The 25,743-nt window shown below is 35.5% G+C and overlaps 1 protein-coding gene across 1 annotated transcript; it reads left to right on the top strand.

Annotated features, from left to right (window-relative positions):
- Positions 1-11,573: 11,573 nt before the first annotated feature.
- Positions 11,574-25,743, top strand: LOC106062336 (elongation of very long chain fatty acids protein 4-like). Its single transcript, XM_056028783.1, has 8 exons — positions 11,574-11,743; positions 11,999-12,118; positions 13,201-13,388; positions 13,927-14,010; positions 19,588-19,725; positions 23,697-23,811; positions 24,656-24,774; positions 25,424-25,743. The coding sequence occupies exons 2-8, from the start codon at positions 12,061-12,063 to the stop codon at positions 25,610-25,612; spliced, it is 891 nt and encodes a 296-aa protein (XP_055884758.1). The 5' UTR covers positions 11,574-11,743; positions 11,999-12,060; the 3' UTR covers positions 25,613-25,743.

The following is a 25,743-nucleotide window of genomic DNA, read 5'->3' as shown; positions in this document are numbered from 1 at the left end:
GCTTGTTCTAATCTCACAAAAGTATAGTCCAGGCCCCGAGTGAGCTTGTGGTTATTCTAATCTCACAAAAGTATAGTCCAGGCCCCGAGTGAGCTTGTGCTTGTTCTAATCTACAGTGAAGACTTGGACTCTCAGCAGTTCTGAGGTACAATTTAAGTCATCATTTGTCCATCTTTTGACAGTGGCGCCCTAGAATACAAAAAAACAATTTTGGTTCGTGCCCCTTTATCCAGCTGTAAGATTTCACAATGGGGTTTGTGAGTTTATTTAGAGCAAAAAGTGAACAATTAAAGAGTCGTAAGGACATAACATCAAAATACAATTTCCGAGTCTCGGGGAGCGCTGTAAGCTCAACCAGCCATCCAGCCTGGTCCTAAACCTTTCCCAGCCTTTTGAGCTTCCGGTGCAACTTTTTTTTCTTTTTATCTAAACGCCAAGCCCATAGACTTCAATATATTCTATCTAGACTGGAAACCGGAAACAAATTCTTATTCGCGATTAATCGATTCACAGACCTATATATATATATATATATATATATATAGATTTTTATGTACGTAACTCTTTTTCAAGCTCTAAGGGAAGTCTCCCCAATCAATCTTTTCTGCCTTAGAAAAGTAATGATCTTTAGTTTTCAAAGTTTAGAAATAATGCAAAATCATTTCTGGGATATTCAGGCCACTGGCGGATCCAGGGGGGGGGGGGGGGCGGTAGGGGCGATCGCCCCCCCCCCCCCACTCGGCCGACCCCCCCCTCCCCAAAGGGGGGGGGGCGGACGAATTTTAGCATAGAATTCACACAATTGGTATACAAATTTATTACTTATGTTAATAATATATACTAATTATTTATATTTCAACCTATTTTTTTTATTTTTTCGCCCCCTCCTCTAGTATATTGACCGATTTGGTGGGGTCGGGAGGACGCAATGGTATCAATCCCGCCCCCCCCCCATACACTTTCGAGTGGGGGGGGGGGCGGTCCAATTTATTTGTAGAAATCACAGCTTGATAACAGAATCAATTAAATATCTATTTGATTAACACTTGTTATTGATATTTTAACCGATCTTTATATTATGTCGTTCCCTGTTTACCGTTTGGGGGTGAATACCTCTACTGCCCTTCCCACCTAAACCATTTGAGTGGGGGGGGGGCGGTCCTACTTTTATGGAGAAATCATAGTTTGTGAACAAAATTAGTTGAATTAATCTATAAATTTTATATTATGTCGCTCCCTTTCTGGTATCTTGGTCGATTCGGTGGGGTTGGGGGGAGGGCGATTGCATGTATTGCCCTTCCCACTCTTGCCCTCTGAGTGGGGGGGGGGGCGGTCCTATTTTAATGGAGAATCATAGTTTGTGAACAAAATTAGTTGAATATCTATATAATATAAACTACGTATTGATATGTGAACCCATTGTATATTATGTCGTACCATACTCTAATCTCAAATTTTATCATTAGTAAATTTAAATGAAAAAAGGTTGCACCAGGTGGGAAGGGCGATATATGCAATTGCATTTCCCCCATCAGACAAACCAATACTTTTCTTTTAGTATTATAGCTTGGAAATTACAAAATGTAAAAAATCTGCCACTAATATAATTTATATATACTACAAATTAAATTCTTATATCGAGTCGCCCTACTTTTTTTTTTATATTTTTAATGCCAAATGCAATCTTTAGCAGAAATTATTAAAGGAGCGAGGATTAATCGTTTTCATTCTACCGCCCCTCCCATTTATGTAATTTCACATGAATTTATCATAATTATTTTAAGAAAGACTTTGCATTGGAAAAGTTAGAATTCAAACGAAATTTTTCAGTATAAGAATCATGATTGAAATGAGTTCTAAACCGAAAAAAATACATTTATAGTCGCCTTTTCCCAACCTTTACTCAATCGGATATTTTTCTAGTTAAATAAATTTGGGACTATAACTCACAACTTATACTACAATGTTATTGAATATTATTTATCGAATAATTTTTTTTCGGCGTCGATCCTCAAAGCCAAAATCTAAATATGTGGGGTATCTTATCTTTTCAAGGAACAAATCGGTTTTATTTGCAATGTATTAAGGGCCTATAAATTCATATTAGAATATCTATCAAGTACAATATTATTCAAAAAGTCCTTTTTTTTAATAGTATGAATAATGAGCTTTAGGTCAGGAGAATGCGTTTCTGCAGTGAAAAATGCCAGAAAACGCTTTTGGCGTCGGAGCTTCGCCCCGAACTCCATTGATGAATAATGAGCTGTAGATGTAAGGAAAATGCGTTTCTGCAGTAAAGAATGCAAGAAACCGCTTTTGTCCTTTCGGGCTTCGCCCCGAACTCCATTGATGAATAATGAGCTGTGGATGTCAGGAAAATGCGTTTCTGCAGTGAAGAATGCAAGAAAACCTTTTTGTCGTAGGGGCTTCGCCCCGAACTTCATTGATGAATAATAAGCTGTAGATGTCAGGAGAATGCGTTTCTGTAGTGAAGAATAGAAGAAAATGCTTTTGTCGTCGGGGCTTCGCCCCGAACTTCATTAATGAATGATGAGCTGTAGATGTCAGGAGAATGCGTTTCTTCAGTGAAGAATGCAAGAAAACGCTTTTGTCGTCGGGGCTTCGCCCCGAACTTCATTGATGAATAATAAGCCTTACATGTCAGGAGAATGCGTTTCTGCAGTGTAGAATACAAGAAAATGCTTTTGTCGTCGGGGCTTCGCCCCGAACTTCATTGATGAATGATGAGCTGTAGATGTCAGGAGAATGCGTTTCTTCAGTGAAGAATGCAAGAAAACGCTTTTGGCGTCGGGGCTTCGCCCCGAACTTTATTGATGAATGATGAGCTGTAGATGTCAGGAGAATGCGTTTCTTCAGTGAAGAATGCAAGAAAACGCTTTTGGCGTCGGGGCTTCGCCCCAAATCCCACTAGGGAACCTAATAGCTTTGCCCCAGTTTTTCGCCGAAGGTTGAGAAATGCTGCTTTTTAAAATTCTCATATATATATATATATATATGTGTGTGTGTGTGCGTGTGTTCTGTACACAGGTTTATGCATAGGGTTAGGGTTTACTGGGCGTTAGGGTTAGGGTTTGGAAAAAAATCGCCCCCCCCCACTCCAAAGTTCTGGATCCGCTAGTGATTCAGGCTAATATATGAAACAAAGCCATTTGCTGTTAGATTCCATTGAGATAATGTTTTAAAAATCCTAGATTGAAATAATTCATGTCTCTTGATTTTAATCATCTTATGTACATACAAATACATTGATTACCTAGATCTTTCTAGATTATGTATCTAAAAATTGCGAAATATAATTATGAGACGAGAGTATTCTTATTTTTGATGTTCAGTTACTAGATCTAGATCTAAAAATTAAATTATATATTACATAGGTTCTGTGTGGCATTTTGCGTCTCGAGAGACGATCTTTTCCCTTTGCAACTTCTTGTGTGACTAAAGAGGCCAATCCTTGATACAGAGCTGCAATCGCAGGTTCGGCATATATAATCACCAGGCGCCGTTGCATTTTCACCCTTCTTTCTGCTTCTGTCGTGTATGGCATCTGCAATCCGTGACCCTTCCTTTATGCTCTCTCTCCATTACATAGGTTAGGGTTAAAAAAAATACATTCTACTTCTTATTTAACAACTTTACAAAACTCCCTGTTTCAACTTTTAAAAAAATTTTGTAGTGTTACAAGATCTCCATGTCCAGTCTAGATATAATACATTTAAGTCTATGGCCAAGTCCTTTGTTTTAAAATTAAATCATGCAAGATATTTTTGTTTCTTCATAAAAAATACAACACTTCTTAAACAATATACACAATGTATAAATGTAAGGGAGATTTTATTATCGAGGAGAGATATTCCAATTCTTTTTTTCTTTTTAATTTTTAGTATCGTAGGTAGCGGTGGCGCCCTCTCACGGTTAATAGGCGATAAAGTGGTTTTTCTTAGTGCTAATTATTTTACAGTAAATAGAATTTTAAAATTGTTACAAGGGAAACTATTGAGGATAGCCATTTTATTAACATAGTTACATCCCTTGCACCGAGTTATTACCATTTAATAATTAAAAGAAAAAAAAAAAAGGGTTGACGAATTGATTCCGTAAGATTATTTCAGACGCTAACGGTATTGGATATAAACACATCACTACTTATTGAATGGTTCCAAACGCATGAATCTCAGATAGCCTGTGACAATGTTTCATGACTCAGGAATGTAGCTCAGATATTGCTATCTTAGTAACGGTTATCACCCGCTGAAGAGTAGAGGCAAACAATTGGCGCCTGAACCTTCGGGCAGAAGGAGCTCCTTAGCCGTTGATGGCCACCCGCCTAGGAGAAGGAAAACTCTAATTCTAAGCCTCTGCTACGCTACGACTACACCCAAACATGTTTTAGGGTTTCGGGGTTTATATCTCAGAAACAAGAAAAACATTTTAAAAAAGAAGCTGATGGAATGAGTAATTATATCAATTAGTTGTATTTATTATTTGTTGTTAAAATATTTAGCTAATTATTGATTTGTTTGATATGAATACATGCATATAAGACATCATAATGCTAAGTAGGAACTAAGTGTAGTTGGTGTGCGGTGATATGGTGTAGCGTTATGTTTTCATTTGAAGTGTAATAACCCTACGTATTAAAATGCACACTCAGAATAAATGAGCAAACACTGTTAGATCTGTTTTCTTCTCTCAATCAAATGGAACACAGATTTGTACCGAGTACAGTGTTACGTCCTAGAGGCTTAAAAGTCGAGATGGAAACAAAAAGTTGAGATGGAAACAAAAAGTTGAGATGGAAACAAAAAGTTGAGATGGAAACAAAAGTTGAGATGGAAACAAAAAGTTGAGATGGAAACAAAAAGTTGAGATGGAAACAAAAAGTTGAGATGGAAACAAAAAGTTGAGATGGAAACAAAAAGTTGAGATGGAAACAAAAGTTGAGATGGAAACAAAAAGTTGAGATGGAAACAAAAAGTTGAGATGGAAACAAAAAGTTGAGATGGAAACAAAAAGTTGAGATGGAAACAAAAAGTTGAGATGGAAACAAAAAGTTGAGATGGAAACAAAAGTCGAGATGGAAACAAAAGTTGAGATGGAAACAAAAGTTGAGATGGAAACAAAAAGTTGAGATGGAAACAAAAAGTTGAGATGGAAACAAAAAGTTGAGATGGAAACAAAAAGTTGAGATGGAAACAAAAAGTTGAGATGGAAACAAAAAGTTGAGATGGAAACAAAAAGTTGAGATGGAAACAAAAGTTGAGATGGAAACAAAAAGTTGAGATGGAAACAAAAAGTTGAGATGGAAACAAAAAGTTGAGATGGAAACAAAAAGTTGAGATGGAAACAAAAGTTGAGATGGAAACAAAAGTTGAGATGGAAACAAAAGTTGAGATGGAAACAAAAGTTGAGATGGAAACAAAAAGTTGAGATGGAAACAAAAAGTTGAGATGGAAACAAAAGTTGAGATGGAAACAAAAGTTGAGATGGAAACAAAAGTTGAGATGGAAACAAAAGTTGAGATGGAAACAAAAAGTTGAGATGGAAACAAAAAGTTGAGATGGAAACAAAAAGTTGAGATGGAAACAAAAAGTTGAGATGGAAACAAAAAGTTGAGATGGAAACAAAAAGTTGAGATGGAAACAAAAAGTTGAGATGGAAACAAAAAGTTGAGATGGAAACAAAAAGTTGAGATGGAAACAAAAAGTTGAGATGGAAACAAAAAGTTGAGATGGAAACAAAAAGTTGAGATGGAAACAAAAAGTTGAGATGGAAACAAAAAGTTGAGATGGAAACAAAAAGTTGGACTTAAATCGTATCACCCTTTAAAAAAGCTTCTATCAACTCACTCTGTCTGTTTGTCTGTCTGTTTGTCTGTCTGGTAAAAAAAAATTTGAACACGTTTTTTTTCCCACACCCATTTCGTATGAAGTTGAAACCTTCCATATTTTTTAAATATAACTATATATGAAGAAATTAACCAATCACGATTTAAGGACCAGCTTAGGCGCGAACTTGCTTTAACTGACATAGAAGAGAGCACCTGGCAGAAGGCAGCTTCAGAACGAAACAGCAGGAGGTTTCTTACGAACGCCGCGGGATACTTATTAGAGACCAACAGAAAACCTACTGCCGATGACAGACCTAGACGACGAAGAAAGAAGCTAAATAGACACACGTCTGCCCTGGCAAATTATGTATGTCGCAGCTGGGACTGCATAGACACACGTCTGCCCTGGCAAATTATGTATATCGCAGCTGGGACTGCATAGACACACGTCTGCCCTGTCAAATTATGTATGTCGCAGCTGGGACTGCATAGACACACGTCTGCCCTGTCAAATTATGTATATCGCAGCTGGGACTGCATAGACACACGTCTGCCCTGTCAAATTATGTATGTCGCAGCTGGGACTGCATAGACACACGTCTGCCCTGTCAAATTATGTATGTCGCAGCTGGGACAGCATAGACACACGTCTGCCCTGTCAAATTATGTATATCGCAGCTGGGACTGCATAGACACACGTCTGCCCTGTCAAATTATGTATGTCGCAGCTGGGACTGCATAGACACACGTCTGCCCTGTCAAATTATGTATGTCGCAGCTGGGACTGCATAGACACACGTCTGCCCTGTCAAATTATGTATGTCGCAGCTGGGACTGCATAGACACACGTCTGCCCTGTCAAATTATGTATGTCGCAGCTGGGACAGCATAGACACATGAAATACTGAAGGCCTATTCCTATTCAAATGTCGGAGTCGAATAAAAGCCTTATTATTCTAGCAGAATGGCAGTTTCTACATTGTTTCTCACTCACAAGGTGCGAGCACTGGTGTCCTTATGGGCAATGGAAGAACACAAACGATGCTAATGGTCTGTTATATATAAGAAGCAGATAACAAACACCATTTGTCTAGTAGCTGTCTAGTAGCTGTCTAATAGCAGTCTAGTAGCAGTCTAGTAGCAGTCTAGAAGCAGTCTAGTAGCAGTCTAGTAGCAGTGTAGTAGCAGTCTAGTAGCAGTCTAGTAGCAGTCTAGTAGCAGTCTAGCAGTAGTCTAGTAGCAGTCTAGCAGCAGTCTAGCAGCAGTCTAGTAGCAGTCTAGTAGCAGTCTAGTAGCAGTCTAGTAGCAGTCTAGTAGCAGTCTAGTAGCAGTCTAGCAGCAGTCTAGTAGCAGTCTAGTAGCTGTCTAGTAGCAGTCTAGTAGCAGTCTAGTAGCAGTCTAGTAGCAGTCTAGCAGCAGTCTAGTAGCAGTCTAGTAGCAGTCTAGCAGCAGTCTAGTGGCTGTCTAGTAGCAGTCTAGCAGCAGTCTAGTAGCAGTCTAGTAGCAGTCTAGCAGCAGTCTAGTAGCAGTCTAGTAGCTGTCTAGCAGCAGTCTAGTAGCAGTCTAGTAGCTGTCTAGTAGCAGTCTAGTAGCAGTCTAGTAGCAGTCTAGTAGCTGTCTAGCAGCAGTCTAGTAGCAGTCTAGTAGCTGTCTAGTAGCAGTCTAGTAGCAGTCTAGTAGCAGTCTAGTAGCAGTCTAGTAGCAGTCTAGTAGCAGTCTAGTAGCTGTCTAGCAGCAGTCTAGTAGCAGTCTAGTAGCTGTCTAGTAGCTGTCTAGTAGCTGTAATTGAAACGCTTTTCCTTGTTATACAAAACTATATGTGGAAAACAAGCAAAATATAAAACACTTAAAAACAGATTTCCACAAGGAAAAGAACTTCACATTTACAACCACATATTTATATATATTACACTATGTATATATATACAAAGTGTAATATTTATTTTCTTTATCAAACACAATTAGTTAATTGCCTCTAATAAATTGGTTTATTTTTTTTATTGATTCATGTTTTCTTAGGGATAAAGAATAATTGTGCAAAGTTTTAACCTGATCCGAGAATGGGAAGTGTATATACAGAAGGATGGAATCATTTGATATAGGCTTTGTAAAATTGAACTTTGGAAGAATGAACCCACCCAGAAAAACATCCTTCGGGCGTTATCGTGTTAATTACGTTAGTCTAGCAATGGTTAAAATGAAGGGAAATGCATAATTTATGCACAATGACCCCGTTGTGATCTTGTGTGTAAGAGTTTGTCACTTTTGTGTGTGGGAAATGCTAGAATATTGTATTAAGTAGAACGCTAATGTAGTAGTTTCAGATAGATGTGTGCATTGCACTCTATGTCAAACAGATCTCAGTCTTGTATCTCATTAGTAGCAGTTGAAAAGCGACTACGGATCATAGAAATGAGATAAATACCTGGTCATTAGAATGGCCGGAACAATATCACTAAGTAGAGTTTGTTAAATATAGATCTAGGGGCAGGTAACAAACACAAGCTGTAGTTATCTCCCATGTTATAAGACCTCGCGGTAGAAAATAAAACGTATAAATCTGCATCTTGACAGAGTCATACTATAACTAAGAGTAATATATTACAATACACTAATGATACTGATAATACTAATAATAAGAGAATAACTCATTTTAAATTGTGCAAAAAAACTATTTTAAAATGTATATAAAAATAAATAAAACATATCTTGTTATAAGAGATTTGAACCACTGATCTTGTAATGGAGAGTCTCACAAAATCTAAACGACAATATAAATTTGTAATTTTTTAACATGGCGGAGTAACTTACAAAAGTTGGGTCGAAATTGCAAAATAAGGAATCGTTTTTGGTCAATTTAACCGCTGCGGTTTCGAACGTGAAAGGTGTTTAGTAGTTACAGGCGCACAGAATGTAGATCTAGTAACTGGTTATTTTTTCGTATATTTTCGTCCACGGTAAGTGGGAGGACTAATGATTTGTCAGTAAGTGGGAGGATTAATGATATGTCAGTAAGTGGGAGGATTAATGATTTGTCAGTAAGTGGGAGGATTAATGATATGCCAGTAAGTGGGAGAATTAGTGATATGTTAGTAAGTGGGAGGATTAATGATATGCCAGTAAGTGGGAGGACTAATGATTTGTCAGTAAGTGGGAGGATTAATGATATGTCAGTAAGTGGGAGGATTAATGATTTGTCAGTAAGTGGGAGGATTAGTGATATGCCAGTAAGTGGGAGAATTAGTGATATGTTAGTAAGTGGGAGGATTAATGATATGTCAGTAAGTGGGAGGACTAATGATTTGTCAGTAAGTGGGAGGATTAATGATATGTCAGTAAGTGGGAGGATTCATGATTTGTCAGTAAGTGGGAGGATTAGTGATATGTCAGTAAGTGGGAGGATTAATGATATGCCAGTAAGTGGGAGAATTAGTGATATGTTAGTAAGTGGGAGGATTAATGATATGTCAGTAAGTGGGAGGATCAATGATTTGTCAGTAAGTGGGAGGATTAGTGATATGTCAGTAAGTGGGAGGATTAATGATTTGTCAGTAAGTGGGAGGATTAGTGATATGTCAGTAAGTGGGACGATAAATGATATGTCAGTAAGTGGGAGGATTAATGATATGTCAGTAAGTGGGAGGATTAGTGATATGTCAGTAAGTGGGAGGATTAATGATTTGTCAATAAGTGGGAGGATTAGTGATATGTCAGTAAGTGGGAGGATTAATGATTTGTCAATAAGTGGGAGGATTAGTGATATGTCAGTAAGTGGGAGGATTAGTGATATGTCAGTAAGTGGGAGGATTAATGATTTGTCAGTAAGTGGGAGGATTAGTGATATGTCAGTAAGTGGGGAATTAGTAATATGTCAGTAAGTGGGGGAATTAGTAATATGTCAGTAAGTGGGAGGATTAGTAATATGTCAGTAAGTGGGGGAATTAGTAATATGTCAGTAAGTGGGAGGATTAGTAATATGTCAGTAAGTGGGGGGATTAGTAATATGTCAGTAAGTGGGAGGATTAGTGATATGTCAGTAAGTGGGAGAATTAGTAATATGTCAGTAAGTGGGAGGATTAGTGATATGTCAGTAAGTGGGAGGATTAGTGATATGTCAGTAAGTGGGAGGATTAGTGATATGTCAGTAAGTGGGAGGATTAGTGATATGTCAGTAAGTGGGAGAATTAGTGATATGTCAGTAAGTGGGAGAATTAGTGATATGTCAGTAAGTGGGAGAATTAGTGATATGCTAGTAAGTGGGAGGATTAGTGATATGTCAGTAAGTGGGAGGATTAGTGATATGTCAGTAAGTGGGAGGATTAGTGATATGTCAGTAAGTGGGAGGATTAGTGATATGTCAGTAAGTGGGAGGATTAGTGATATGTCAGTAAGTGGGAGGATTAATGATTTGTCAGTAAGTGGGAGAATTAGTGATATGCTAGTAAGTGGGAGGATTAGTGATATGTCAGTAAGTGGGAGGATTAATGATTTGTCAGTAAGTGGGAGAATTAGTGATATGCTAGTAAGTGGGAGGATTAGTGATATGTCAGTAAGTGGGAGGATTAGTGATATGTCAGTAAGTGGGAGAATTAGTGATATGTCAGTAAGTGGGAGGATTAGTGATATGTCAGTAAGTGGGAGGATTAGTGATATGTCAGTAAGTGGGAGGATTAGTGATATGTCAGTAAGTGGGAGGATTAATGATTTGTCAGTAAGTGGGAGAATTAGTGATATGCTAGTAAGTGGGAGGATTAGTGATATGTCAGTAAGTGGGAGGATTAATGATTTGTCAGTAAGTGGGAGAATTAGTGATATGCTAGTAAGTGGGAGGATTAGTGATATGTCAGTAAGTGGGAGAATTAGTGATATGTCAGTAAGTGGGAGAATTAGTGATATGTCAGTAAGTGGGAGGATTAGTGATATGTCAGTAAGTGGGAGGATTAGTGATATGTCAGTAAGTGGGAGGATTAGTGATATGTCAGTAAGTGGGAGGATTAGTGATATGTCAGTAAGTGGGAGGATTAGTGATATGTCAGTAAGTGGGAGGATTAATGATTTGTCAGTAAGTGGGAGGATTAGTGATATGTCAGTAAGTGGGAGGATTAATGATTTGTCAGTAAGTGGGAGGATTAGTGATATGTCAGTAAGTGGGAGGATTAGTGATATGTCAGTAAGTGGGAGGATTAGTGATATGTCAGTAAGTGGGAGGATTAGTGATATGTCAGTAAGTGGGAGGATTAGTGATATGTCAGTAAGTGGGAGGATTAGTGATATGTCAGTAAGTGGGAGGATTAATGATTTGTCAGTAAGTGGGAGAATTAGTGATATGCTAGTAAGTGGGAGGATTAGTGATATGTCAGTAAGTGGGAGGATTAATGATTTGTCAGTAAGTGGGAGAATTAGTGATATGCTAGTAAGTGGGAGGATTAGTGATATGTCAGTAAGTGGGAGAATTAGTGATATGTCAGTAAGTGGGAGAATTAGTGATATGTCAGTAAGTGGGAGAATTAGTGATATGCCAGTACATATTATCGGAGAAAGAAACAGTTTAAAATAGGAGATCAATATCAAAAAGACTATTTAAATAATACTAAATAAGTATTCAAGTAAGAAATACAATATGCAATGCTTGATTCATATATCGACTATTCAAATTAGCAATTCATTTTCTCCATCAGCAGTCTGAAACGTGTAATATAGATGCAAATGTTGGATAGGTTTAGAATTCGTTCACGTATTTTTTAGTCAAACGCAGTCAACACTTCTATCTTCCCGCCGTGTTACTTTTTAGCAGACGTCAAGTTTTTTTAAAACTTGGGTGTGTGTGTAAATGATTTTGTAAATGACTTTTTGTTCTGAAGTTTAACAGTTGAATTTTCCCCATTGGATTACAATGTAATTACTAAAATTTTGTATACTAATACTATAATATAGGACTATAGAAATATATGTTTATAAAAGACGTCTTACTGTTATCTCTCATCTTAGTTCTATATGCCCGTGTGTGTGGTGACACTAGTATTTAGGTCATGTCAAACGATATATTTATTTAAAACAAAACATACTTTAACTTTCAAAATTGTACACATTTAAGATAAATATAAACATACACAATTTAACACTTCTAATCTGCAATTTATTTTCCTTTAGAATTTTTAGGGTAATTCTATGTTATATATCATATATCCAGTCATTTGATACAAGCGTAAACAATGTGGTGGAAACTAGAAGAAATGAAACGGCTTTATGATCAAGTCATGGATTTAAGAGGTTTGTGTTTGTAGTTTCTTAAACACTCTATGGCTGTGTTTTGAATCAGTGTTGAAATAGGGGGCAGCTGGTCTTCTACTTTAAACTGAAACAGTACAAGATTTTGTAAATAATATAGAACATTTTTTTTCCTTTTTCTTAAAAACAAATCTTACATTATTTAGCATGATCAAGGAATATTTGATTAATATATATATGTCGTACTTTGATTTAAAAAAAAAACTGTATACGTTATCAAGGTCTACAAGTGGTAATACACCTGAATTCATTTTAACAAATGTTCTGTTTTATAAAGTATAACTTCTAATTGATGTTCTGTTTTATAAAGTATAACTTCTAACTGATGTTCTGTTTTATAAAGTATAACTTCTAACTGATGTTCTGTTTTATAAAGTATAACTTCTAACTGATGTTCTGTTTTATAAAGTATAACTTCTAACTGATGTTCTGTTTTATAAAGTATAACTTATAACTGATGATCCATTTAATTAAAATAATATTATCCATGACAGAAAAATTGTATAACAATTTGTGTACTCACATAATAAAACATTGTAACTAAAGTAAAGAAAAACTCCTGACTAATGCTATATTTAATAAAGTAAAACTCCTGACTAATGCTATATTTAATAAAGTAAAACTCCTGACTGATGCTATATTTAATAAAGTAAAACTCCTGACTAATGCTATATTTAATAAAGTAAAACTCTTGACTAATGCTATATTTAATAAAGTAAAACTCTTGACTAATGCTATATTTAATAAAGTAAAACTCTTGACTAATGCTATATTTAATAAAGTAAAACTCTTGACTAATGCTATATTTAATAAAGTAAAACTCCTGACTAATGCTATATTTAATAAAGTAAAACTCCTGACTAATGCTATATTTAATAAAGTAAAACTCTTGACTAATGCTATATTTAATAAAGTAAAACTCCTGACTAATGCTATATTTAATAAAGTAAAACTCCTGACTAATGCTATATTTAATAAAGTAAAACTCCTGACTGATGATTTTGTATTGTCATAAAAATATATCTAAATTTGGTTGAATAGTGAAACAGTGTCTCCTCAAACAGATCGTAAATTCGACGGGTACCCTCTCTTTGATTCGCCCCTGGTGTCGCTGTTGATCCTCACCTTGTATATTTCCTTTGTCTGGTATGGAACCAAATGGATGGAAACTCGCAAGCCGCTGAAACTGAAAGAAATTATGTTTGTCTATAACTGCTTCATGGTCCTATTTTTAATCTATCAGTTTGTTTGGGTAAGTAGCACATGACTTGGTGTGTGTGTGTGTGTGTACGGCTTTAATTGGTTTGTATGTGTTTGTATAACACACATTGGTGTGTAGGTGTTCGTATGCTGACTTTGTATTTATGTGTTTGTATGACATGTGTGTCTGTAGTACTGAATGTATACGTGTTCGTGATTAATTTAAATAATCTAGAATCTCGTCTGTTTCTTGTTTTTGTTTTCTAAAATTGTGTTTTCATGACGAAACAAAAGACTGCTAAAGGATCCTTCGAATTAAAAGTACCACGTGAGCGAGCCTCGCTTTGGTTGAATGATTTGAGACAGATATTTACCCGAGCTCAATTTGGAAACATTTTTGTCATGTTGAAAATTATTGAGCGATTGGGAAACGACTACCAATAAGAAGAGTTTCCGTTCTGTTAGATGTCAATGTACATGACGATTTGAATAGAAATATTTTTTCCCTTTCTCCGGTGTCCCATATGGATGATCTAAAGCTCTAGTTACAATATACAAGGAACCTTTTTCCTTTATTTTTTTGTTTTCAGGGCATGTTTGCCTTTTACTACTTCGGCATCTCCTTTGTGTGTACGAATTGGATCAACTACGATTTCCCCGAGGACTTCAGATATGTAAGTCGTATGTCAATTCAAACAGAGCACTCGAGTTTGGAGTCATTACTTATTATTGTGAGGAGTATATTAATTTGTCCATAACAAATCGTCTGACTTAACCATTGGACTAAGAACATCGTCTGTCTTCATTTTTAATGTGTAATAATGAGATACATCTGATGCTGCACAATCAACGACATTCACGGAAACAATCTATCCGAGAATAAGATAGATAGAAAGACAAACTGAAGGACGGACGGACGGACACATACATGGGTTGATAGATAAATATATATCTATCAGATAGATAGATAGATAGATAGATAGATAGAAAGACAGACAGATAGATAGATAGATAGATATACGGTAATTTATTATTTTGAATATTTCATTACACATTTCAATTACATAATTGTAAACTATTATGTAAGTTCTATAAAAATTATCTAGTCTAAATTATTTAATGAAAGTTATATCTGTTTGTATATAGAGTGAGTTTTGTTACTTTTAAATGAACAAATTACAATTTCTGTATATAAACAAGTCATAATGGTTTAAATTAAATAACACTAGTGTTATACAAACTATACAAACATCTGCAAAGATATATTTTTATTTAAACATCATCAATAATAAAATACAAAATAATACAATTTTCTTTTCGTTTCCTCAGAAATATTGGGTAAGTTTTTTTTTTTTTAAATAAATCTGTTCCGTTGTTCCTTGCAATTATGTCCCTTGTTTTGACAACTACGTGCACTGCAGAGGCTCCACCAGTATTAGGTCGTGAGTCCTGAGAGCACACTTCAGGGCATTAGAAAAAGGGATCACGAGTTGCCGATGTGTTATGGTTCTCCTCTAGACCTAGCCAAAGGAATACTAAACAATACATTTGCACTTCAGCTGTAGCTGTGACGAAGGGAAAACTAAACAATACATTTGCACTTCAGCTGTAGCTGTGACGAAGGGAAAACTAAACAATACATTTGCACTTCAGCTGTAGCTGTGACGAAGGGAAAACTAAACAATACATTTGCACTTCAGCTGTAGCTGTGACGAAGGGAAAACTAAACAATACATTTGCACTTCAGCTGTAGCTGTGACGAAGGGAAAACTAAACAATACATTTGCACTTCAGCTGTAGCTGTAGCTGTGACGAAGGGAATACTAAACAATACATTTGCACTTCAGCTGTAGCTGTGACGAAGGGAAAACTAAACAACACATTTGCACTTCAGCTGTAGCTGTAGCTGCGACGAAGAGAAAACTAAACAATACATTTGCACTTCAGCTGTAGCTGTAGCTGTGACGAAGAGAAAACTAAACAACACATTTGCACTTCAGCTGTAGCTGTGACGAAGGGAAAACTAAACAATACATTTGCACTTCAGCTGTAGCTGTAGCTGTGACGAAGGGAAAACTAAACAATACATTTGCACTTCAGCTGTAGCTGTAGCTGTGACGAAGGGAAAACTAAACAATACATTTGCACTTCAGCTGTAGCTGTAGGTGTGACGAAGGGAAAACTAAACAATACATTTGCACTTCAGCTGTAGCTGTAGCTGTGACGAAGGGAAAACTAAACAATACATTTGCACTTCAGCTGTAGCTGTAGCTGTGACGAAGGGAAAACTAAACAACACATTTGCACTTCAGCTGTAGCTGTGACGAAGGGAAAACTAAACAATACATTTGCACTTCAGCTGTAGCTGTAGCTGTGACGAAGGGAAAACTAAACAATACATTTGCACTTCAGCTGTAGCTGTAGCTGTGACGAAGGGAAAACTAAACAATACATTTGCACTTCAGCTGTAGCTGTAGGTGTGACGAAGGGAAAACTAAACAATACATTTGCACTTCAGCTGTAGCTGTAGCTGTGACGAAGGGAAAACTAAACAATACATTTGCACTTCAGCTGTAGCTGTAGCTGTGACGAAGGGAAAACTAAACAATACATTTGCACTTCAGCTGTAGCTGTAGGTGTGACGAAGGGAAAACTAAACAATACATTTGGACTTCAGCTGTAGCTGTAGCTGTGACGAAGGGAAAACTAAACAATACATTTGCACTTCAGCTGTAGCTGTAGCTGTGACGAAGGGAAAACTAAACAATACATTTGGACTTCAGCTGTAGCTGTAGCTGTGACGAAGGGAAAACTAAACAATACATTTGGACTTCAGCTGTAGCTGTAGCTGTGACGAAGGGAATACTAGAGAAATGTAAATTAGGGAACAATATTTTTTTAGAATGCCAATTGAAATGTCAAGGTCGATCTCAATTCTGTTTGAAATCGGTGAATGAGCTTTTGTCTCAAATTCGTTAACCGTGGGCCACATAAACAGATGACAAGGTCTGAAAGATCATAATTTAAAAAAAAAATAAATGTGTTGTCATCGAGCACGAGCTTTTATGCAAAATTTTGCGAACGATTTGATACAATTCTCAGAAAGACACAAAGATAGAGGCACATTTCTTATTCCATGAAATAGAACAAACTGTACAAGTGCTCCTTCTTCACTAGTGCCATTTGAAAAAAGGATGGGTTGCCTGAATCAGCCAGGAAAACCAACGGCTTTGCAGAGGTTATGTCATTGATTAACACGCATGACTAGACTGACACATGAACTGCGTTGGTCGTAATTGTCTTATTTTTAAGTTACATCTGTAATATATATAAACAAGATTACAAAGAGAGTTTGTGTTGCCACACAAACTCAGAGGCGGCCCCCGTGGGAGACGGATCCCTGGTCGACTGAGGATGGCATCGAGCAGGATATGAAACCAAGACCGTAGAGATAATCAGTCCTGCGCGCTAACCGCACGACCAGGCATTGCTCTTAATCTAATGACAAACTGGTTACAAACTAATAGCCTACTATTGATAATATACCTACACATTACGGAATGACAACTACCGGATATGTACAATATGTCAGAAGAGCGATTCTAGATAATCTTTTGGTATTGAGCATTTTCATTTAGGCCTAAATGGAACTAGAATAAGGATGTAAATCTACCTAAATTAAACGACTAATTTAGCACTCTCAATATCTATATCTACTAGATCTAGAATATATATTTGGGATAATATAGATGTAATTTAGATAAGATTTATATTAAAAAGAACACTAGATAATCAATTACTAGACAAATTGCAATATGAAATATTAAAATAGTAGATTAGTTTTAGTATTTTATAACATTGCAATATTGACATATTGACAATCTAGACTTTAAGAAAAAAATCTAGATCTAGTGTAAAAAATCTAGCTCTAGTGTAAAAAAAAATCTAGATCTAGTGTAAAAAATCTAGATTAGATCTAAATCTAGCTATTATGTCTTTTTAAAATGCGAGTAACATTACGAGGTTTAATAAACATTACTATACCGAGTTGTTTTAGCATTTCATTTAAAGAATTTATTCCATATGACGTCAAAGGAAAAAAAATCCAACACGTCACACGGCCTAGTTAGACTAAAAAATATCATCTATACGAGCAGCTTGTTGAGGGTTCATAGACATTGGTGCACCGAGTGATTTCTTTTAGCATTTCATTTAAAGAATTAACTCCATATGACGTCAAAGGAAAAAAATTCCATTACGTCACACGTCCTAGTTAAACTAAAAAATGTCATCTATACGAGCAGCTTGTCGAGTGTTCATAGACATTGGTGCACCGAGTGCGATCTTTTAGCATTTCATTTAAAGAATTAACTCCATATGACGTCAAAGACGCTTTTTTTGTTTGTTTTGTCTGTCAGTCTGTCTGTCCGTTATGTTGATAGCGAGAAAAAAAAGACTAAAAGCTATTGAAAATCTGATTAAAATTTAATTTCCCTTCCGAAACATCGCATTAGTTTTAAGTTTCTATAATAGATTGTTCCGGATGTTTATATATTTATAGTGAGAGAAAATAAGAATTCCAGATTAATCAAATGCCGTTAATTAAATTTGTGGGATGGTCTGTTATGAAAATTACATGTACCATAGCCTTATGGAGGTTTTTTCAAACCATACTTTGGTGTTAGGAAGTTGTTTTCCTTAAAAATCGGATCATAATATTAACAATAATTAGATTTTCTAACGTTTTAGCTTAGAAAGTTAAATGTTAAACTATTTTTCATAAAAAATCCGGAACAACCAATTTTCGTAAATGAGAAAATTATTTGTTTTATTTATTACAAGAGGGATTTCAAACATTTATTAGCGTTATTAGATTTTTTATACAAAATTCGGATCATTTTTGGCGACGATTTGTAAGAAAATTAAGGTAATGTAGTTCGATTTCTTTTTCGAAACAAAATCCGGAACATTATTTACCGATTAAACAACTTTTATTATATTTCGACAAGAAAATTAACTGTAAAATAAGTCTAAAAATTGATTTTCAATAGTCGTTTCTAGTTAATTACTTTCTTATTTTAAAATCCTGAATAACCTATTGTCGATATTTTTGAAAAAAAAAATTATTTGACATAAAGTTGTTTTAAATTAAAAATTCGGAACAATTGATATTGATAAATAAACTATAGTGACGTTGTGTCAAAGAATATAAGTGTAATATTAGTCAATAATGCGATTTCAAACAATCATTTGACATAATTTATTTTTTATAAAACAATATCCGGAACAACTTTATAGTTAATGAAATATAAATCAGTATAGATATTTTAATTTAGCATTTATATTGCTATTTACATTAAAAACGGGAACAATATATTAAAGATCATGTGTTTTTTGCAACGTTTAAGCATGGAAATAAATCTAATATAAGTTAGAAGAGCAAACAAATATTCATTGGCATTGATTTGTTTTTCACAAAACATCCGGAACAATCTATTATAGATACTTAAAACTATTGCAATATTTCTGAATGAAAAATTAAAGGTTAAATCGGATTTACAATAGCCTCTAGTGTTATTTGTTAATCTAATCGTGACGGACAGACCGACCAACAGACAAAACGCACAAAAATAATCTTCTTTTATTTGGATGGGGGCACTAAACAAAAAAATAAATAAAATCTGATTTTTTAAAAAAGTTTAAGGAATTGGTTTAGCACCTGATCATGTTGCGACGTTACGCTACTGCACGAAAGTCGCTGCATAAAAAGACCATTTTAAAAAAATGTGCGTGATATTTACATACAAAATGCATTAATAGCCTTTATAAACAAACAGAAATGTTTTCTTTTAATTTTAGCAGCTAGTTGACCAGAAAAAACACCTTTAACTATTATTTATATTTGTTGTAAACATTTCTTGTACATTTTATCAATATATTTGACTTAGTGATACTGAAAATACACAAAAATTTACCATCTTTGTTAGCATATTGTAACATTGCCTCCCTTACATTTACGTAATTGTTTTAGAATTGGTGTATTTTTATGAAAAAATCGCTTGCATAATTAATTTTATAAATTAAACGGTTTGCTTTTAGAAAACCAAAAGTAGCCGTTGCACCTAAACTTTTCAAGCCGCATTTAATGATGAAATAATATTTTTCATATCTCTTCTAGTTTTTGAGATCTGAGTGTGACAGACGGACAGACGGACAGACGGACAGACGGACATTTTGCACAAACCTAATAGCGGCTTTTTCCCCAGACCCCACCAAATAAAAGACTTTATTCCAGCCAGACCACACCAAATAAAAGACTTGTTTCTTTTCAGGGACTAGCTGCAGCAGCTTCTTTCTATTACTCTAAGCTACTAGAATTAATGGATACGGTAAGTACTGCGGAGCTTTTTGGTGTCGATTTACATAACTTACTGTAAAATCTCTATTATTTATCCCATTTGAATAACCACACATTGTGTTTCGTAAAGCGATTAATCTACAGAATTAAACAAGTAAATTATAAAACATACTTTTCCTATTTTATAACTTAAATTAAAGGAAATTAGTTTGAATCCATCCTAGAACTAATTGTTAACAGAACTAGACTAACGATTATACATTTGTACGATTGAAAAAAATGTGTTATAATTATTTTATTTTGCGCGACTTTCTTGCTTATAGCCTTCTTAGTGCGCCCTGGTCCAATCACTTGTGTGAACCAATGATGGGAGAGGTGGGGGGCAGGGACTATCTGGGAGAAGGTTTCCATGTTGCCTTTCCAAAAAAGAATTTTAAAAGAAATGCTTGAATCTGAATTCGATCTCGAGCCTCCATGATGGAAGATCGACTTCTGGGATATCCAAGTCATGATAAAAGTAGATTTTTTTTTAAAAGTCTAAAAAATTGTTAGTTATAAAAGTTTAGCGAACGACAAGACTTATCTCCCTCTAGCTTAGTAGGCCCTACTGTCTCTGTATAAAACAAAATTAATTATTTACGACTAATTGTTTAAATGTTTTTTTTAATTGATTCGTGTGTTGCCATCAACAATAAATAATTGTGCAAAGTTTCAATTTGATCCGAGAATGAGAAGTGGGCATGGGCGGACTGGCTATATGGACAACTGGGCAAATGCCCTGTGGACCGGTGTGTAAATGGGCCGGTGGGGCTGCTGAATGGGCCACATTAAATGTCAGTCCCGTAAACTGGATTGATTTCGCCTTATCTTTCATAAAGATCTTTACTTATTTAACTGTGTATTAAACCACATAATCCGATATCATGAGTTCGCTTATATCAGTTGACCTATAGAAGTCAAACTTACTCATGTGAATCTAGAACGGGACCCTGAACTTCAAATCAAGAAGTGTTCCCTCATGTTAGGTAGTTACCAGCAGACCCACTGTTACAAAAATTGACTCAGAGATGGATTGTCCTCTCTAATGTGCGTTATATAATTGGATTGGTCGGTTCGTCGCAATATCTCGAGATTTCTCAGATTATAAATCATTGACAAACCACAATTATTATTTAAACAGTCAAACATGTAACCAAATATACATCGAAATTAAAGGTAAAGAAACAATTGAGAGGAAAAAAAAAGCAAAAAATTAATTGCATCCTCTGCCTAGAGATGCAGTCAAATGAATGATTTCCTCGCCAGTTTTGGCACAAACAATTCAAGAACGTTTCTGAATCTTATGATAACTTTCGCCATAGAAAATTCAACTCTATTTACTCCTGGAGATCATGCCCCGTTAGAAACACAGAAACACGAACTTCCATCCACAAAGATGCTTGGCAGACTTAAACGCTCTGATTCATGGATATGCATGTGCGCTTTCAATTTTGAATGTCTTTTAATAATTCAATATCTCTAAATGTGATCACCAAACAGTGGAGTAGTGTCTTGAAACACTAATATTATTTGACGTTGACTTACCCGAGAATTATTTTTCCACGTTTCGCCAGAATTCTTCATTTTGCACATTACTATTTCACTCCCCTGTTATGATCAAGCTTCAATAGCTTTGTCGTTTGATATCAGAAAATGTTTTAGTTGGTCTAGAATTAAAATGGGAATGCATGCTCTTTTTATAAAACACAAAATAACGTTAATAAAATTAAACATTATTTTAATTTAATGAGGTCAAATCAACGATGGTATCGTCAATTAGGAGAGAAAGAGTTAAAAAATTACGGTAACGAATTGATGAATTGAAATATGACGCTTGGAATTTGAGCACGATGTCTATTGTAGAGACGGTTTGATGGAGAAGATGGCAAAGAGTTCTTTCCTGTAATAACTGTCCCGATGGCTAGTCATGCTGTAATAACTGTCCCAATGGCTAGTCATGCTGTAATAACTGTCCCAATGGCTAGTCATGCTGTAATAACTGTCCCAATGGCTAGTCATGCTGTAATAACTGTCCCAATGGCTAGTCATGCTGTAATAACTGTCCCAATGGCTAGTCATGCTGTAATAACTGTCCCAATGGCTAGTCATGCTGTAATAACTGTCCCAATGGCTAGTCATGAGTTGGAGGATACAATTAGGTTGAAATTATCAACTAGTGCACACGCTGTACTATTCGTAGGCCAAAGTGACTTGTGAACGAAGTTGTCTCCCCCTTACTGCAAGTAAGGCTTAAAAGCAAGAGTTCCTGCTGGAGACATTTCTCTGGTGCAAGAACATTTCACGTCATTTCTGTTTCAATTTTTCTGGTTGTTTTATTTTTACATGATTTGCTTGCTACATCGAAATAGCCCAAACATCCCACGGAACAGGTGGAGGGGGAGGAGGGGGCGGCATAAGAGCTACGGGTCCAAGCCTGTTCGTTGGATAAAAGCCTTTTTAAACATCAATGGGATAATGGCACCTTCGGCGCCGATTCCTACTGGACGTTAAAAAGTTTGAACATGTATTTTTTCCCCATTTTTCCATTTTCGGATCAAGTTAAAACTTCGTAACATTATTCATTGAACCTAAGAAGACACGAATCAATAAAGAAATCAACCAATTACGTAATTAAATGTTGGTGATTAATTACTTTGTTTGATATCGAAATATGGGAAATAAATGCTACTCAATGAGAGATGTGGATGTATATATGGATTTAATCTCCTTATTACGTGTTGAAACGTAATTTCTCACTCTTTTCATTTTCGGTTCAAGGTGAAGTTTCGCATAATTATTCATAGTCGACGACAATACAGGAATCAATAAAAACAACAACAACGAAAAACAATTAGTTACCATTTAGTACTAATTAATTAATTTTGTTTTATATGGCAGAAAGGGAACTTACCCCTGCAATTTTCAGCTAAAGGTAGTAATTAGTGGTTCTTTCCCTTAGATAACCTTGGTTTTTAACAAGTATTCTTTTTTTTTTCTATTGTTCGTTTAACTTGGGGGGGGGGGGGGGGGGAGGGGAGACAAAAGAAAGAACACGAACAACAAATAAATTGATTGAAACATTTTCGTGGCTTGGATTGGTTTCAAACTTCTCTTATTATATGAGAGAACAAACGTTGTTTTTTTAAATGGCCATATTACATATGATATAAACATTACAACTATTCATAACTCTTTTAGTCATTATTTAGAGTGTTGTTGTTGTTACTGTTATATTGGTGTTGCTATTTCGGTGTTGTTACTGTAGTTTCATTGTGTGCTGGTATCAGTTTTGGTGTTGTTACTGTTACTTTGGTGTTGTTATTTTGGTGTTGTTCTTGTAGTTTTGGTATTCTTACTGTTATTTTGTGTTGTTACTGTAGTTTCGATGTGTGCTGGTATGAAACATTTTGATTTGTTCCTGTAGTTTTGGTGTTGTTACTGTTATTTCGGTGTTGTTATTTTGGTGTTGTTATTTCGGTGTTGTTATTTTGGTGTTGTTATTTTGGTGTTGTTATTTTGGTGTTGTTATTTCGGTGTTGTTATTTTGGTGTTGTTATTTTGGTGTTGTTATTTTGGTGTTGTTATTTTGGTGTTGTTATTTCGGTGTTGTTATTTCGGTGTTGTTATTTTGGTGTTGTTATTTCGGTGTTGTTATTTTGGTGTTGTTATTTTGGTGTTGTTATTTCGGTGTTGTTATTTTGGTGTTGTTATTTTGGTGGTTATTTTGGTGTTGTTATTTTGGTGTTGTTATTTTGGTGGTTATTTTGGTGTTGTTACTGTTATTTCGGTGTTGTTATTTCGGTGTTGTTATTTCGGTGTTGTTATTTTGGTGTTGTTATTTTGGTGTTGTTACTGTAGTTTTGGTATTCTTACTGTTATTCTGGTATTGTTACTGTAGTTTCGATGCTATTACTGTAGTCTCGCTGTGTGCTGGTATCAAACATATGCCTTTAACATCTGCAGATATTTTTAGTTCTGCGAAAGAAATTCAACCAGCTTTCATTTCTTCACGTCTACCACCACGCCATGACAGTCATATTTGTTTGGCTTGGGTACAAATTCGTCCCAGGAGGTCCAGGTGAGTCCTTCATTTCATTGTATCTTCTAAAGTATTTTCTAGAGCTAGCTTTCTGTTTATGACGAATCAGACATGCGGAAAGATTAGCTTCCAGGACTCAAGTCACTGATTCTAGATTTTTCAGATCTGGAAAATTAGCATCGATGTGTGCTCCTTTTTGAGTGAAGGAAAAGGCTGTGATTATGTGTATGTGTATTTGGGGGGTGGTGGTGGTTGTTATGACATCATCACTTCACCCTTGAAAGTTGACATACTATTGATGAATATAAGTTTGAATCGACATTCGTTTAAGTCGAGTGATAGTTAACTGCTTAATGTCAATCGCCTAAAGGGAATCTTGCTCTAGATAAAAAAAAATTCTTGTTTAGAGCGTTGTGTCAGCTTCACATTGCCTCATTTTACCACCCAATTCCCTGTGTCACAATAGCACACACTTTCCCCCAAGCCCGTCTCGAAATAGTTGTGGTCAACATAGAAAATGTTGGTAGGTCCATTGGGAGGGAGAGGCATACTTCCGTGTGGGGTGGAGGAAGAGAGAAAAAAAAGGGAGACATCCTGTTAAAGAACATATGAACAAAATACTTCGTTCTAAAATCAAATTCTCACCGAAAGTCCTGTTCTTTCCAATGGTTCAGTTCTCTAGAACAGTCCAATTCTCTCAACTAGTCCAGTTTTAATTATCAACTGGACTCCCATTTAAAAAAAAAAAAAAAAAAAATACACGACGGTGTCCGTATTATTACTTGGTTCTCACCCTCACAGATTTAAATTGTACTTTGTTGATAATATTATGGTTACAACAATATACATAGATTCATTGTTCTTTAATGACACTTCCTCACAGTGTTAATCTTTCCAATTCTTAACGGATCGGTTCACATTCTCATGTATTCATACTACGCCCTGGCTGCTATAGGAATTCGTTTGACTCGTCTGAAAAGATACTTGACAATCATACAAATTGTAAGTTTTTTAAAATTTTGTTTTATTTTAAATTATTTTAGCATCTTTCTAATAATAATAATAATAATAAATTCTCTTATTATGTATTGTTATTGTAATACACAATTGAAAAAAAAGCACACAAGATATAGGCCTACCTTCATATCCCAGCTTCTCTTCAGCATTACATGCGAAATTTACAACAGTAAGTTACAGTTTGTTAAACGATGTATCCTGATTGGTTTGTCCCTAACCACATCTCTGTTTCTCAAAGGGAACCTATTTTTTTTGATGACCTGCCACAGTGATGGTGATATGTTAAAAGAATCTCTTTCGTTCTGAGTGTTTGAGGATCGAACCCTTAAAATGAAAATAAAAACAGGTGTTAAATCTTGGATCTGCTAGTAACCATTCTTATGCATAAAGGATTAAAGATTTCATTATATCAGATCAGTGAAGTGGAGCCTTGTCATTGGCAAAGTCTCGATCTCAGGATAATCAGAAATCTCATGGGGTCTTTGTGTTGCCAAGAAATGGGGACACACTGATTAAAATTAACGTATGCTTTTTTTTTTCAAAGTACCGTGCATACCTTAACATCCCCCTTTCTTTCAGAAAATATATTTATATATGTATCATCCAATCCACCTTTTATTTTTCTTTTGTTAAGCTCCAGCAGTGCTTCCTGATAGTCCTAGTAGTGGTCAACATGTTCCACGACTGCCCCTTTATGTGGAACCTGGGCCTGTTAGCCATTATCTACGTCATCAGTCTTCTGATCCTGTTCTCCAACTTCTACATCAAGTCGTACGTCACGTCAGACAGACACAAGGCACAACTGAAGGAGAAAACTAAATGAGAGATCCAGAATACCTGACAAGTTTATTTCCACTTCCGCCATGTTGACTGCAAAAAAAATTAAAATAAATGGATGCAATTTTAGTTTACCACAATAAAAACGAATGGATTAGCTTACTCTCTAACAACAAA

Source organism: Biomphalaria glabrata, chromosome 5, assembly GCF_947242115.1.
Source record: "Biomphalaria glabrata chromosome 5, xgBioGlab47.1, whole genome shotgun sequence".
NCBI lineage: Eukaryota > Metazoa > Mollusca > Gastropoda > Planorbidae > Biomphalaria > Biomphalaria glabrata.
This window is presented reverse-complemented; position numbering and strand designations above follow the sequence as displayed.